A 17,028-nucleotide genomic window follows, 5' to 3' on the forward strand; every position below is an offset into this window, starting at 1 on the left:
ACTGCCTCAGAATGGAGCGATGTCCATTTAGAACGAAGATGAGTAATTTCTTTAGCCAGAGAGTGGTGGATCTGGAATTCATTGACACAGTGGCTGCGGAGGCAAAGTCATTGGGTATATTTAAGGCAGAGGCTGATAGATTCTTGATTAGTGAAGGCATGAAGGGATATGGGGAGAAGGAAAGAGAATGAGGCTGTGAGGGAAATGGATCTGCCATGATGAAATAGTAGAGCAGACTCAATGGACCAAATGGCCTAATTCTGCTCCTATGTCTTATGGTCTTATATTTTATATCTTATGTTACCCTGAAAAAGATAAAAAAACAAGTTATCATACTGAAGGCCTTTATTTGGTTGTTGAAAATCAGCTAGCTTTTTAAAATGTTAATTGTAATGAGTGATAGTAGTTAATTTGATAATTTATGGTTTGCTGTCTCTGAAATTACTTACTGATACAACAACAGACTGTTTTTCTAATCTAAAATAGCAATCTATTAAAATGCACATGACTGCATATTGTGTTGGTGCATTATTTCTAAAAATCTAAACATTTGTTTGTGAAGGTGATGGTAAGAACAGTTAAACCTGAATGTGATGCAGCTTAATTGCCTGAGATCCATAGTTTCAACTTTGCACAGACTTAGCTGTATTTGTAGAAGATCAGTGGTTACTTGCTGCATATACTGATGGGCTGTTTTTAACTGTAAAGAAAGTGGCTGCTGATAAGGCTTTTGCAAGCTGTGTCATGGTTTGGCCTTGCAGATCATCTTAAATCATCTTTAGTAGGTGCAAGAGCCAAATATTTTGATGAGCAAATAGCTCAGATTCATGTGGAGTGATTTCTAACAAAAACTAAATGTATTTAGATGGAAATTACATTTGAAATGCTTTGTGAAATTGTTAACTGATAATTGTTATTCTTACTGGCTTTTCAGAGAAAATATCACTGAGAATCCAGCTTGCAATTGTCACTTCTATATTGCAATTGCTATCTCCAATTTGAAATGCAATCGTGCACTGATTGTGGGCATATAATGCAGCTGAAATGGTCAATGTTATTAGATACTTGGCACACTTAAGCACTTCTGTAAGTGTTGCACAGTTTGTTCACACAAATCCTGCTTGTCCCACTGAGTTTTTCCAGTGTTCTGCTTCTTGTTCCAGATTGTAGCATCACTATGTGAATTAATGTCAATTCCGTTTATAGCCATAAGACATACTAGCAGAATTAGGCTATTTGGCTCATTGAGTCTGCTCCACCATCCCACCATGGCTGATTTATTGTCCCTCTCAACCCCATGCTCCTGCCATCTCCCTGTAACCTTTGACGCTCTGACTAAAAAAGAACCTATTAACCTGTGCTATAAATATACCCAATAACCTGGCCTGCGCAGCTGTCTGTGGCAATAAGTTCCATGGATTCACCACCCTCTGGCTAATTTCTCCTCATCTCTTTTTCTATTCTGAGTCTGTGCCGTTTGGTCCTAGACTCTTCCAAGATAGGAAACATTCTGCTCACATCCACGTTATCTACGCCTTCAATATTTGTTAGGTTTCAATGAGATTCTCCCCGACCCTGCCCCCCCCCCCCCCCACCATTCTTCTAAACTACTGAATCATTGTCTTGAGCCTCTTCTGGATCCTCTCCAACCTAGCACATCTTTTCTTACCATGTCCTGTCTGACCATTGTCATTGCACCCTTGCTTTTATATTATAGCCCTCTTGAAATGAATGCTAACATTGCATTTGCCTTTCTTACCACCGACTCAGCCTACAAGTTAACCTTTAGAGAATCCTGCACAAGGGCTGCCTAGTCCCTTTGCACCTCTGATTTTTGAATTTTCTCTGTTTAGAAAACAGTCTACTCCCTTATTCCTTCTACCACAGCGCATGACCATACACTTCCCTACACTATATTCCATCTGCCACTTCTTTGCTCATTCTCCCAACCTGTTTAAGTCCTTCTGCAGACTCTCTGCTTTCTCAACACTACCTGCCACCTATCTAATAGCATTGATGTACAGAGGGATCTGGGGGTCAAGTCCTTAGCTCCGTGGAAATGGCTGCACAAGTTGATAAGAGTAAATAAGGCTTATGGCATGCTCACCATTATTAGTTAAATCATTGAATTCAAGAGTCAGTAAGTTGCGTTGAAGCTTTTGAAAACCCTGGGTAGGCTGCATCTAACGTAAATCTTTCAGTTCTGATTTGTCCCATTATAGGAAGGATTTGGAGGCTTTGGTGAAGGTGCAGAAAAGGTTTTCCAGGGTGTTGCGTAGATTAGAGGGCATGTGCCTTAAGGGGAGGTTGGACAACTTGGGTTGTTTTCTCTGGAGTGGTGGAAGCTGAGGGGAGACCTAATGGAAGTTTACAAGATTGAGAGGTCAAGATAGAGTAGACAGCCAGTGTCTTTTTCTCAAAAGTGAAAATGTCTAATACTAGAGGGTATGCATTCAAGGCGAACTGGATAGATTCAAAGGAGATGTGAGTCTTTAGTGTTAGGTGATTGGAACGTGCTGCAGGTGGAGACGAATAGAGATGTTCAAGAGGCTGTTAGGCACATGAGTATACAGAGAATGGAGGGATATGATCCTTGTGTAGGTAGAGGTGATTAGTTACTAGTTTAATTACTTCGTGGGCCAAAATGTCTGTTGCTGTTCTGCACAGTATGATGGGGCAGCACGGTAACATATACTGGTAGTTTAGCGCAATCACTTTGCAGCGCCATTCCTCAGCAATTGTGGTTCGATTCCCACCACTGTCTGTAAGGAGTTTGTATGTTCTTCCTCTTTATCTTTACTGCTCTGTATCCCTCAAAGATTTTTGCTTGATTTTATTGCTTATATCTGAAGTTTGCCTTTTTTTCCTGATGGGAGCCTCAATTTCCTTTGTTAACCAGGGTTCTCTTGTCCTGCCAACAGGAACATGCTAGCCGTGAGCTCTAGGCATTTAAAATCACCCCACTTGCCAGATATCCCTTTACCTGCAAACAGCCTCTCCCAATCAACCTTTGCCATTTCCTGTCTTAATGCTATCAAAAGTTGCCTACCTCCAATTAAGGGATTCAACTTATGGATAATTCATATCCTATTCCGTAACTATTTTCTGTTTTCTAATTCAGAATAGAATTATGATCATTGATCCCAAACTCCTCCCCCACTGATGCTTCAATCACTTGCCCACCTCATTTGCAAAAAGTGCTGTACCCACTTTCATAGAGGCACCTGAATATTACTTGAGAAAACTTTCCGGACGTGCTTAATCAACTCTGCCCCATCCAAATTTTTAGCACTATGGCAGTCGCAGTTAACAATAGGGAAGTTAAGATGACATCTAATTGCAACCCTATTTTTACTGCTATCTGAAATCTTCCTGTATATCTGCTCCCCTAATTCATAGAGTCTCGGGGCCTATAATACAAACCAATTAAAATAATCACCTCGACATTTCTTACTGGATGTTTACATAGGAATATCCTACTCGTATGTTCTCCCTAATCAGAGACACAACTCTTTCACACATCTTAACTCCCATGTCTATCAATACCTTTAGGAATAAGAAGCACATCCCTCAACCATGTTCTTTTAATCATCACGATATCCCAGTCCTATGTACCTAACCTGTATGCATCTGCTTTCCTATTCGGCTTTTTGCATTAGAAAAGAAATTAAATTTGGCCTATGATATTTTCCTCACTTGTTCTGCTCATACCTGTTGCTACCTACTAAATTGTTTGTTTGAACTTATATATTTGTCTCAATTTTCTCATCTGCCATGTTAATCTTTAGGTCCCACGCCTTGCTAGGTCAGATTGAACCCTCCTAAATAACACTGGCAAATCTCCCTGCCCGGATATTAGTCCCTCTCCAGCTTAGGTACAATCTGGCCTTGTAGAAGTAATTTTCAAAGAAGAGAGTCCAACTGTCCAAAAACCTGAATCCCTCTGTCCTGCTCTAGCTCCTTAGACATACATACATCTGCCATATTTCCGTCCTACCCTCCAATTCCTACCCTTTCTTGTACGTGGCAGTAAAAGAGTAGAGGTTAGCGCAACATGATTACATTTTGGTGTGTTGGATTTCAATCTCAGCGTCCTCTGTAAAGAATCTCTCTGCGTCCTCTTTGTGGAATGCGTGGCTTTTCTCTGGTTTCTTCTTGCAATCCAAAGATGTACCAGGTGTACCAGTTTGCACTGTAAATATGATTGGGTTAGGGTTGAATTGGAGTTGTTGGGAATTGCTAGGCAGTGAGGCTCGATGGGCTGGAACGGCCTATTCCACTCTATTTCTAAATAAATTAAAATAATAGAGATTAAAACTTCTTGGGGTCCTGTTTTTAAATCTTCCCTCTAGATCATTATATTCACTCCTTAGGACCTCTTCCTTTTTTCTCAATGTCATTGAAACCAATGTGTGCAGCCTCTGTCTACGTGTTCATCCTCCCTTTTGAGCAGGTTATACACCCACAATGAGACATCTTTGCTCTGGTAGTTGGCAGGCAACATGCCATCCTGGATTCTTGGTTTAGACCATAGGATTTGCTGAGTGTCCCCCAGTTAGCAAGTTGGCTATTACTGCAGGTCTCCTTGTCTCCACACTCTGCTGCTACGCTTTGGAGCTTGTCATCATGCCACACCTGTTTGCTACTGCTCTCTGAAAGGCCCTCCATGCCAACAGTATTCAAAAAATCCTGTTAGACTGCATCATTAGTTCTTACTTGCCTATCCTGTTCACAACGTAAACAGATTTTCAAAATATGTCCTAGAGAATCCTGTTGACTCCACCTTATTATTGTGATTTTCTGTCAGTCCTCCCTTAGAAAAATGTAATACTGCTATCATTTAATAATTTGATTTCCCTTTATTTCTGAGATAATTGGAGACGAGGAGATTTCCTCTGATTTAATCCCTATTGTCACATTCTATAGCCTGACTTTACAAGTAATTGATTCAAGATAATTGAATTTTCAGCTGGTTTTGGACCTGAATTTTCCCTTATCTCAAAATGTAGATTCGTGGCAGAGTTGCTCCTGACTCAGGGTTTCCTGTATGTAGCCTAAATAGAATTCAGAAACGATCATAGCAGTTTGTTTTTGTGAAAGTGTTCAAAGAACACATTTGTATTTGTAAATAGAGATTTTTAATTACTTATGTTCAGTGACTTAATTTAAATTCTGTGTTTAATACTAACATCACTTAGTAGACATATTGTTGTCTCAAAATTGTTACTGAAATAAAGAGAGAAAGTGCTGGATAAGCACAGCCGATTAAGCAGCATTTGTGGAAAAAGATTCTGTCAGGTAACTGAAAAAGTGAGAAAAAATTAGTTTCAAGTGCCACAGGGGGTAGGGGAGGGGTAGATGAGACAAAAGGAATATCTGTGATCATTGCTAAAGTGATCCCATTAACGGCTTCGTACTAATGTGGCCATTTGCACAGAGAGAGAGAGGGGCATGTTGAAGCTGGGAAATGTACATCAGAGATGTTGCAAAAATCTAAAACCAAAAGTATAATACTGGAAGTTTTCACCAAATCAGGAAATTTTGTGGGGAGGGAACCTTACAGTGGAATAAGCTAGTTCCAGAAGAAATTGTAAATAAGTACATTATCTTAAAAAGCTGAATTTGTCTTTGAGTCTGGATGGCTACAAAAGCACCCCCAACACCAATAAAATACAGTCTTTGAAAAATAACACTGAAGGTCTCAGAACAAGACTGCAATACAAAAGAGATATCAGGAATTGCTGTGTAACTCACAGAGACATGGTTCATCCCTAGCACTCTGGATGCAGTGTTCTCATCCAAGGGCTTCACCATCCACTACATGGATCACAGTAATGATATCAGGTAAAGGCAAAGGTGGTGGCATTTGCTTCATGATTAACTCAATAATGCACAAATGTGTTAGCTCTATCTCAGTTCTGTTCCTTTAACCTGGAACATCTGGTGGTCAAGTGACATTCGTTCTTTCTGCCGAGGAGTTCTCAGTCGTATGTAAATCCCACCTCTGGCAGGTGTTAAGCTGGCATTGGAGGATCAACAGACACAGATGCCTTCCTGATCATTGTGGGGTCTTCAAGCAGGCAAGCATGAGGTCTGACAAACTACACCAACGTGTCACCTCTAGAACCACAGGAACCAATACACTCAGTCAGTGTTAAGCCACCATCAAGAACACTTACCATGCTATCCCATGACTGCATTTTGGCTAGTCTGATAACCTGGCTGTAGGTAGAGACTGAGGGCTGCAGCATTAGTGGTGAAGACTGTCAAGGTATGGTCAAGGGAGGCAGAAGAGTGTTTAAGGAACTGTTATGAATTGGTGGACTGGACCATATTCAGGAATCCTTCTTTGTATCAGAATAAATATGCCCCCGGCAGTTATTGACTTCATCAAGACCTGCTGAGATGAATGTGCACCTTCAACAACATACCAACTGAATGCACTCAAACTAGAAGCCTTTGAACCAGAAGATCACAGTCTGCCGAAAGTTAGTTCTGTGGCAATCAAGACTGGCAAAACAGAACCAAACAAGAATCCAGCTAGGACCTACAGAAGGCCTCTGAGAGTGAAAGTGCAATTCCATCTTAAGTTAGAGGCACAGTTTGCATGCCATTTTAAAGGTAAAATCTTAACAGCATAAATGGCAGTGATGCTTCACTCAATACATTTTGTGTATGATTTGAAAAGAAAAGTAATGTTATGTCTGTTTGAATCCTCACAGCATCAAATGACCATGTGATTTCTGCCTTGGGGGCTGATGTTTGACATCCTTTAAGAGGATGAACCCTTGCAAGGTATCAGGCTCCAGCAGTATACCTGACAGGAAACTGAAAACCTTTGCTGACCAGCTGGGTGGAGTACTAAAGGATATCCATGACACTAAGTTTGGGTCATAAGTGGACCAGCTGGAAAAATGGGCAGAAAATGGCAGATGGTATTTTATGCATGTTTAGTGTGAGGTATTGCACTTTGGGAGGACAAGCCAGGGTAGCACTTGCACAGTGAATGGTGGGACATTGAGGAGTATGGTAGATACAGATCCATAATTCCTTGGAAGTGGTGTTACAGATAGATTGGGTTGTAAAGAGAGTTTTGGCATATTGGCCCTCGTAAATCAAGTACAGAGTACAGCAGTTGAGATGTTTTGTTGAAGTTATAAGACATTAGTGAGTCCTAATTTGGAATATTGTGTGCTCCAGTAGTTATAGAGAAAAGTTGAATAGGTTAGGACTTTTTTCCCTGGGGCGTAGAAGAATGAGGGGAGATTTGAGAGAGATGTACAAAATTAGGGGAGGGTAATTTTATGATGGGTAAGTGCAAGCAGATTGGGTGAGACTAGAACTAGGCGTCACTGATTAAGGGTGAAATGTTTAAGGGGACTATGGGGTGGCGTAGTGGCTGGTGCATCGTTATTACAGCTCGGAGCTTCAGCGATCAGAATTCAATTCTGAAGCTGTCTGTAAGGACTTTGTACACTCTCACCTTAAGTGCACATTTCCTCCAGGTGCTTCGTTTCCCTCCCACATTCCAAAGATGTACTGGTTGGTAGGTTAATTGGTCTTTATAAATTGTCTTGCAATTAGGCCAGGGTTAAATAGGTGGATTGCTGGGCAGTGTGGCTCATTGAGTGAGAAGGGCCCATTCCACGATCTATCTTTAAATAAAAAAATAAAATTTCTTCAGTCAGACAGTAGTGAGAGAGTGGAACAAGCTGCCAGTGCAAGTGGTGGATGCAGGTTCAATTTCGACATTTAAGAGAAATTTGGATAAGTACATAGATGGGAAAGGTATAGGGAGCGATGGCCTGAGTGCAGGTCGATGGGGCTACGAGCAGACTAGATGGGTTGAAGGACCTGTTTCTCTGCTGTAGTGTTCTATGACTCTGACATCTTCAAACTCTTAACTGCAACAGTAAGAGTTTCCCACCTGCTTCAAACGGTCATCAATCATAGTGTGTCCAAGAAAAACAGAGTGAGCTGCCTCAATGACTATCACCTGGTACACTCACATCTACTATAATGAAGTGCTTTCTGAAGTGTTGATCCTGGCTAGGATTAACTCTTGATTGAACAAGAATCTGTGCCTAATGCCAAATCAGCAAAAAGTGTATCTCAGGCTGGCATTTATTAATTACGGCTTCATACTCAACACCATCAAAACCGGTACCTTTGTACCTCCCTCTGCAATTGGATCCTCTACTTCCTTATTAGGAGACCACCTCCAGTATGGCCAGTAATAACATCTTGCTGATAATTAACACAAGTGCGCCTCAAGGATGCATGCTTAACCACTGCTCTGTTCTTTCTACACTCATGACTAGTTAGGGTGAGCTCAAATAGTATCTATAAATTTGCTGATGATGCCACTGCTTTTGGCAGATTCTCAGATGGCAACGAGGAGGCATCCAGGAGTGAGATAGAGCACCTGGTTGAAGTACTATAACAATAACAATTTTACACTTATTGTTAGCAAGACCAGGGAATGGATTGTGGACATGCACCTATCCTTGATGTGGGGTCAGCAAGTTTCTTGAGATGTACGGTGGGGAGTATTCTGACTGGTTGCATCACTCCGTGGTATGGAGGCTTTATTGTGCAGGATCACAAGGGGCTGCACAGGGTCGCAGACTTAATCCACTCCATTGACAGATAAAACCTTACTCTCCATTGAAGACAACTTCAAGAAGTGGTGCCTCAAAAAGGCAGCGTTGATCTTTAAGAACCCTCACTATCTGGAGCATGTCCTCTTCTTGTTACTGCCGTTGGAGGGTAGGTACAGGAGCCTGAAGACCCATGCCCAACATTTTAGATTTTTGTGTGGTTCATGATCCCATGAACACTACCTCATGATTCATTTTTTGGACAATCTATTTTGAAGTAGCTTATAGGAATTTTTATCTTTGCGTGTCAGTGTTAATAAACCTGATTCTAATTACTTCGCAAAGCTGTCATCTGATTTTCATTTGACCTCTCCAATGTATTGGAGACCGTGTGATATGGAAGGCCATGACTTCATAAGAAAGGACTGTTTGAGTTCCTAAGTGATGGGAGTAATCAGATAAATTTGTATATATCCAGTGTTGCTCTGGGAAGTTGTGAGAAGGGCAGTAGAGGTGAAGGGGCTGAAAGGGAAGGGATGGATTGGATGTGTCTGATAGTGGAATCTAATTCATAGTTATGGAAATAGCAAAGGATAATCTGTTGAAGATGAGGACCAGGGGATTTCTATCCTTACAGAGAGTAGACATGGTCAAAAGTAAAAAGAACCAAGTGGATGATGTGTGGTTGACAAAGCTTTTGAGCTCAATACAAGTTAATTAGGTATTAAGAAAGAACCAATACACTTAGAGCACATGAATAGATAGTCTTGTCAATAGATAGATATGACAGACGATGGAATTGGAGGATTTGAATGGAATCCTGACAGGTGGCGTTATAGTTGAAATAGCTGCAAACATCTTGGCTATGCACTGGGTGTTGGTATTCTGGTGCTGTAGATGGAGATGGGTTCTTTTGTAATATTCAAAAAAAATTAAGCTTTTTCACCATTTTCCCACTGTTTTACAGTGAAAAATGAGCTAAACAAATTAACTGAGCTTTTAATTTGAGGAACTGTAAATTTAGCTAATGTTATTACAGAATGAAAAGCAAAGTAATTGATAGCACATTTCAATTATATCCATTACTTTATCAATTAAATATAGCTAGGCATATTTTAAAATATAAATGTGATTCATACAGAAGCAGAGCAAATATGTATCTGCTGTATGTTGTGGAAAAAGCAATGTCACAGTTTAAACCCTTCAGAAATTGTAGATAAAGTGACTTATTGGGTATTAAGCAGATGCAATCCACCTTGCGCAAGCAGTAACGGTGCCATGTGTGTTTTGAAATTAAAAGGCCAGGTTCAATGATTTTATTTATTTTTATGCAGAATTAGTCACATAACTTTTAATTATTCCCTTCCTAAATTCCAAGAACAATTTTGGTTTCAGATAGTTTTTATTAAGTTGGTTGAATAAGATCAGGTGTCCCAAGTTTGAATCAATCCCATGCAATAAAAATAAATCTTAATCTTAGTTTTTACTTCATCTTTCAAAGAAAAAATCTGTTCAGAATTGTAAATTTATATTTTCTTTTCCAAAGATTGGGAACACCATTTGTAAATCAAACTCCCATTGATGAAGCAATGCAACATTAGTGTAAATATTTCTCTGCCCTCTTTCCCTCAGTTTATTTTCCTAATACCATACTGCAAGGCATCATCTGGCCAAGTACACTTCGAGTAATTTCAGCTTTTGATAGTGAATGACATCTGGTTCATACTTTAATTGTAATGATTACTGCCACAGCTTGATGCTTTACTGTTAATCAATTTGGAGATAAGAGAAACTTATGGCTGAATTTTAATAGGCTATTCATTTTAATGCTTTAGAATTTCTTTTGTTTAAAAAAAAAATCTGCCTGAAATTCAGACATTTATTAGAAATTTTTTCTTTCACCAGCATTTGAAGAGCTTGAAAAAGCACTAGCTGCAGCTCAGAAATCAGAAGACAAATATAGAAGGCTGAAGGAAGAAATGGAAAAGCGTATATCAGCTGTAGAAGAAGCAGGTGAAGAAGAACGGAAGAACTTGCAACAGGAACTTAGACGAGTTAAGCAGGAAGCTGTAAATATAATGAAAGTAAGAAAACTGATTTTTTTTTTCTTGCAAACTGTTGATATAATGAAACTTAAAACTGTAAGTACACATTTAGAATACTGTGTCCAATTTTGGTAGCCTCATTACTAGAAGGATTTGGAGCGTTCAGAAAGGATGCAGAGGTTTTACCAGGGTCACAGAATCAGATTTAACCAGTGCAATACACAATTTTAAAAAAACTATAAATTGCAGTAAGAAATAGATACAGATTGAGCACCCCCTTATCCAAAATGCAGAACACTTATTTAATAGTGATTAAGATTTATTTATGACGTGTACATCGAGACAAAAGGGATGGGTTATACCTGAACCCAAGGAGCACTGATTTCTTTGTAGGCAGGTTTGCTGGAGCTGATAGGGAGGTTTTAATCTAATTTGGCATGGTGATGAGAATTGGAGTGATAGGGCTGAAGATCAGGCATTTGGTGTACAACTAGATGCAGTGTGTAGTGATATGTGAGGAAGGACAGGCTATTGATAGGGCAAATTTGCAGTCAGTGGGTTGAGTTGCAATATAATGGGGGGGGAGAATCAAAAAGGATGATTAAGTACAGGACTGAAGGTGTTACATTTGAATACACAGTTAACAGAATAGGGTAGGTGATCTAGTGGCGCAGTTAAGGCTGATTTATACTTGTGCGTCAAATGTACGCCGTAGGTACGGCATGGTCGCGTACCCTATGCTGTAGCCTAACGCGCACCTCTCCCAAAATGTAACTGCGCGTCGCGGCGATGCAGACCAAAACAACTGTGATTGGTCACAAATTCCTACGCTGCAATAGCTTCCCATTGGGCGACTGAAGGGCTGCAATGCTTCCATAAAGCTTTACAGACCTCCGAAATTATGGAGGACCCTGTGCTTGATGCCAGTTTGTAGCTAGCTGCTACAGCCTGTTGACTTCCACCTGAAGCTAAAACTCGAATGGTGATTGCCAGTCTCCGAGTATACTGTGCTTACACTGATGCAAAATAAATGGTTGGAGTTGATGAACCAAATCGTCAAATCTACCCGCCGACATCCAAAAATATTTGAAATGCATTTCCTCGTCCATGTCTCCCAGTAGCCGGACAAACACAGAAAATTCACCCACCTTCAGTTTCAGTCGCCATTGTTTGAAGTTTGAGTTTCTTCATGTTGAGTTTCAACACAAAGAAACTGAACACAGTGGCATAGAAACCCCACCGCCAGCTAGTGTTTTGGCGGTGAATTGCAGAGCGATGCAGACACACCAACGCACAGTATAAATGCTCACAACAGCGTAGCCCACTTGCGTAGGCTACGGTGTAAGCTAGTACGCACAAGTATAAATCGGCCTTTAGAGATTGGCAGGTATAATGTCTTAGTTATTTCAGAGTCATGGCTGATAGAAAATCGTAATTGGGAACTTAACATTCAAGGATATGCGTTGTATTGAAAGTACAGGCAAGTAGGCAGAGGGGTAGATTATATTGGTAAAAGATTATATCAAATCCTTGGAAAGAGGTGACATAGGAATGGAAGATGTAGAATTCTTGTGGATAGGATTAAGAAAGTGTAAGGGTAAAAAGACCCTGATGGGTGTTATATACAGGCCTCTGAACAGTAGCCAGGATTTTGGCTACAAATTACAATAAGAAAACATATGTGAAAAGGGCAATGTTGCAATAATGGTGGATAACGGTTGGATTTGGCTCCCAAGAGAAGGAATTTGTAAATTGTCTATGAGATGGCTTTTTAGAGCAGTGTATGGTCAAGCCCACAAGGGGATGGCAGTTCTGGATTGGATGTTATGTAATGGCCCAGATTTAATTAGGGTGCTTAAGATAAAGGAAACCTTAGGCAGTGATCATAATATGATAGAACTTACCCTGCAGTTTGAGAAGGGAAAACTAAAATTAGATCAGTATTAGAGTAGAGTAGAGGCAATTAAAGGCTTGAGAGAGGGGCTGGCCAAAGTTGATTGGAAGGGGTTACTAGCAGGGATGACAGCAATGGTTGGTGTTTCTGGAAGAAATTCAGAGGGTACAAAAAAGGTGCATCCCAAAGAGGAAGGAGTATTCTAAAGGGAGGATGAGGCAATTGTGACTTATACCCCAGAGTTCTGCAAGAGGCAGCTGAAGAGACTGCGGAGGCAGTAGTAATGTTCTTTCCAGAAACACAAGATTCTGGAATAGTTTCTGAAGACTAGAAAATTGCGAATATCACTCCACTCTTTAAAAAGGAGGGAGGCAGAAAAAAAGGAAATCAAAGTTCAAAGTACAATTTATTAACAGAGTCACCACATGCATCCCTGGGATTCTTTTTCCTGCAGGCATACTCAGCAAATCTATAGAACAGTAATTGTAAACAGGATCAATAAAGAGCAGGAGAAGAGAAGACAGACCATACAAATGTAAATAAATAGCAATAAATGAACAGAGCATGGAATAACAAGATAGAGTCCTTAAAGTAAGATCATATGTTGTAGGAACGTCTCTATAGATGAATGTAGTTATCCCCTTTTGTTTAAAAGCCTGATGGTTGAGGGGTAGAAACTATTCTCGAACCTGGTGGTGTGAGTCCTGGGGCTTTTGTACCTTCTACCTGATGGTAGTAGCAAGAAAACTGTATGGCCTGGGAGGATCTTTGATGGACGCTGCTTTCCTTTGACAGTGTTTCATGTAGATATGCTCAATGGCAAGGAGAGCTTTACCTGTGATGCACTGTCTAAATCCACTACCTTTTTTAGGAGTTTTCTGTTCAAAGGCATTGATGTTCCCATACCAGTCTGTAATGCAGCCAGTCATATACATTCCACTACACATCTATAGAAGTTTGTCAAGGTTTTTGATCTCATGCCGAATCTCCACAGACGCTTGAGGAAGTGGAGGGTCTGTCGTACTTTCTTTGCAAGTACATTTATATGCTGGGTCCAAGAGAAGTCCTCTGAGATAATGACATGCAAAAATTTAAAGTTACTGACCCTGTCAGCCTCTGGTTCTCTGACAAGGACTGGCTCATGGATTGCTGATTTCCCTTTCCTGAAGTCTACAATCGGTTCCTTGTTCTTGCTGACATTGTGTGAGAGGTTATTGTTATGACACCACTCAGCCAAATTCTTAGTCTCCCTCCTGTATACTGATTCATCATCCCCTTTGATACAGTTCACAACAGTGATGTCATCAGCAAATTTGAATATGGTGTTGGAGCTACACTTAGCCACACAGTCATAGTCATAGGCCAGTTAACCTGACTTCTGTGGTTGGAAAGACATTGGAGTCTATTGTTAAGCATGAGTTTTCAGGGTACTTGGAAGCACATGATAAAATAGGCCAACGGTGTTTTCTAAAGGGGAGATTTTCCCTGATAAATCTGTTGGAACTTTACGAGGGAAGATAGATAAGTTCATGGCCAAAGGTAGAAGGAGTCAATTTTAGAAAACCTAGCACATTTATTTTTCATAACTTATCTCCTTCTACCTTAGGCGACGAACTTATCAATCACCCCATTGAGTTATTAACTTCAAACTTCCTGCATAATCACTAAAAGAGTTGAACTGCATGTAATGAGAGCTGTACAACTCATCTCCTTCTGCCTTAGGCCACAAACTTATCAGTCACCCCTGCTGTGGACACCTTCTGGAGGTCCAAGATCCGTATGCTCCACGACCGCTGGGCTAAGTGTGTAAATGTAGGAGGGGACTATGTTGAAAAATAAATGTGCTAGGTTTTCTAAAATTGACTCCTTCTACCTTAGGCCACAAACTTATCAATCACCCCTTGTATGTGGAAGTAACAGATAAGATGGACAAATGAAGTGAATGTTCTTTATTTGTATTTTCAGAAGGTCTTTGATAAGGTGTCGCACATGAGGCTGCTTAACAATAAGAGGCCATGGAAAGGTACTTGCATAAGTAGAAGATTGGCTGACTGGCAAGAGGCAAAGAGCAGAGATAAAAGGGAACTTTGCTGTTTGGCTGCAGGAAGTCGACGAAGGACATAGACAGATTGAGGGAATGGGCAACAGAATAGCAGATGGAATATAGTGTAGGGAAGTGCATGGTCATGCACTTTGGCAGAAGGAATAGAGGCTTAGGGTATTTTGTAAATAGAGAGAAAATTTTAAAAATCAGAGGTGCAGAGGGCTTGGTAATCCTCGTGCAGGATTCCCTGAAGGTTAACTTGCAGGTTGAGTCAGTGATAAGGAAGGCAAACGTGATGTTAACATTCATTTCAAAAGGACTAGAATACAAAAGTAGTATGTAATGCTGAGGCTTTATAAGGCATTGGCCAGACCATAGTTGGAATTTGTGAGCTGATTTGTGCCTCTTTTTCTAAGAGGAGATGTGCTGGAATTGGGTAAGTCCAGAGGAGGTTCACAAGAATGATCCCAGGAATGATCCCTGATGACTACACCTGTAACAGGTGTATCCAGCTGCAGCTCCTTACAAACCGAGTTAGGGAACTGGAGCTGGATGAACTTCGGATCATTCGGGAGGCAGAGGCAGAAATAGACAGGAGTTACAGGGAGATAGTCACCTCTAAGAGTCAGGAGACAGGTAGCCGGGTGACTGTCAGGAGAGGGAAGGGGAATAGACAGAATGAGCAGAGCACCTCTGTGGCCGTCCCCACCAATAATAAGTATGTCATTTTGGATACTGATGATGGGGACGACCTACCAGGGACAAGTTGCAGTGGTTGTGTCTCTGGCACCGAGAGTGGACCCTCAGCTCAGAAGGGAAGGAGGGAAAAGAGCAGTAGTGATAGGGGATTTGATAGTTAGGGGGACAGATAAGAGGTTCTGTGGAAGAGATTGAGAATCCTGGATGGTCTGTTGCCTCCCTGGTGTCAAGGACCGCGATATCTTGTGTCTTGTGCGCATGCGCCGGTCGTGCATGCAGCTGGTTACAGTTGCTCCGCAGTTTCTTACTCTTAAACTTTTCAACTTAGTTATTTGTTGTATTTTTTTTCTCACGGTAACACGTTGAAGCTGCACCCTCTCTACATGCTGGTGGAGAGAGTTTTACTTGTTTTTTTAGCGCTGGAATTAGTTACATTTGGACACATCTCGTTAGCGTGGCAGCAGGATGGCCACATTGTGTATTGGGAGCAATTGATAACGCTCATGCCCGCCGGTTTAGCGAACAGAACAGTGGACATAGCGGCTGAAATCTGGAGGAAAACACACAGAGGATGCAGAAGGGGATCAAAAAGGTGAGGGAAGAGGACCGGGTTGAGACAACAGAGGCTTTTGGAGAAGAGAAGTTATAAGCCGTGTCTCCCCTTTCTTATCATGGGAAATATGAGATTGCTGGGGAATAAAATGGACGAACTGACTGCGCTTGTCAGGAGTCAGAGAACATTTGAGGAGAGCAGTGTCATGTTCTTCGCAGAGATGTGGCTGCACGAGGACATACCCGATCAAAGCGTTTCCATGGAGGGCTTCCAGACCGTTCGAGCTGACCGGAATTGCACTGAGAGCGGTAAACGTAAAGGAGGGGGGCTGGTGGTTCTGGTAAATAACAGATGGTGCAATCCTGGATCCTGGGCATATTACGATCAAGGAATGGGTCTGTAGCCTGGATATTGAACTTTTTGCTGTTGTACTCCGGCCATATTATTTGCCAAGGGAAATCTTGCATGCAATTGTGGTTGTTGTGTACATCCCTCCCTCTGCCAACCCGACATCGGCGTGTAACATCATTTACACCGTCATAGCCAGACTACAAATCCAGCACCCGAGTGCCCTCATTACCATCTCGGGTGACTTCAACCATGTTACCATGGCTAGAACACTGCCGAACTTCACGCAGTATGTGAGCTGTACAACCAGAGGGGAGAGGACTCCGGATTTGATGTGCGCTAACATTAGGGATGCATACAGCTCCTCTCCCCTCCCCCCACTGGGAAGGTCAGATCACAACCTGGTGCATCTAAAACTCTGCTACGTGCCTCTGGTGAACAGTAAACCTGCAACCTCGAGGACAGTGAGAAAATGGTCGGAGGAGGCTTATGAGGCGCTCCAGGGTTGTTTTGAGGTGACAGACTGGCAGACACTCTGTGAGCCACATGGAGAGGATATTGACGGGCTCACAGAGTGCATCACTGATTACATCAACTTCTGTGTGGACTGCAATGTTCCGACAAGAACTGTCCTTTGTTATTCAAATAACAAGCCATGGGTGACAAAGGACATTAAGCACTTCCTGAATGCTAAAAAGAGGGCGTTTAGAGATGGAAATAGGGAGGAGCTGAGGGCAATACAGAGTGACCTGAAAGCCAGGATCAGGGAGGCTAAAGACAGGTACAGGAGGAAGCTTGAGTGGAAACTCCAGCAGAACAACATGAGAGAGGTCTGGAGGGGGATG

General features: G+C 41.4%; 1 protein-coding gene across 4 annotated transcripts in view; it reads left to right on the top strand.

Moving 5' to 3' along the window:
• The window catches only part of golga4 (golgin A4), a 246,147-nt gene that overhangs the window by 116,673 nt on the left and 112,446 nt on the right, over window positions 1-17,028 (top strand). For all 4 annotated transcript variants that reach the window (XM_072263075.1, XM_072263085.1, XM_072263094.1 and 1 more), the window contains one exon: window positions 10,506-10,684. In XM_072263075.1, coding sequence (XP_072119176.1) covers window positions 10,506-10,684 — 179 coding nt within the window. The remainder of the gene's footprint in view (window positions 1-10,505; window positions 10,685-17,028) is intronic.

Source organism: Mobula birostris, chromosome 1 (genome assembly GCF_030028105.1).
Source record: "Mobula birostris isolate sMobBir1 chromosome 1, sMobBir1.hap1, whole genome shotgun sequence".
Taxonomy (NCBI): domain Eukaryota; kingdom Metazoa; phylum Chordata; class Chondrichthyes; order Myliobatiformes; family Myliobatidae; genus Mobula; species Mobula birostris.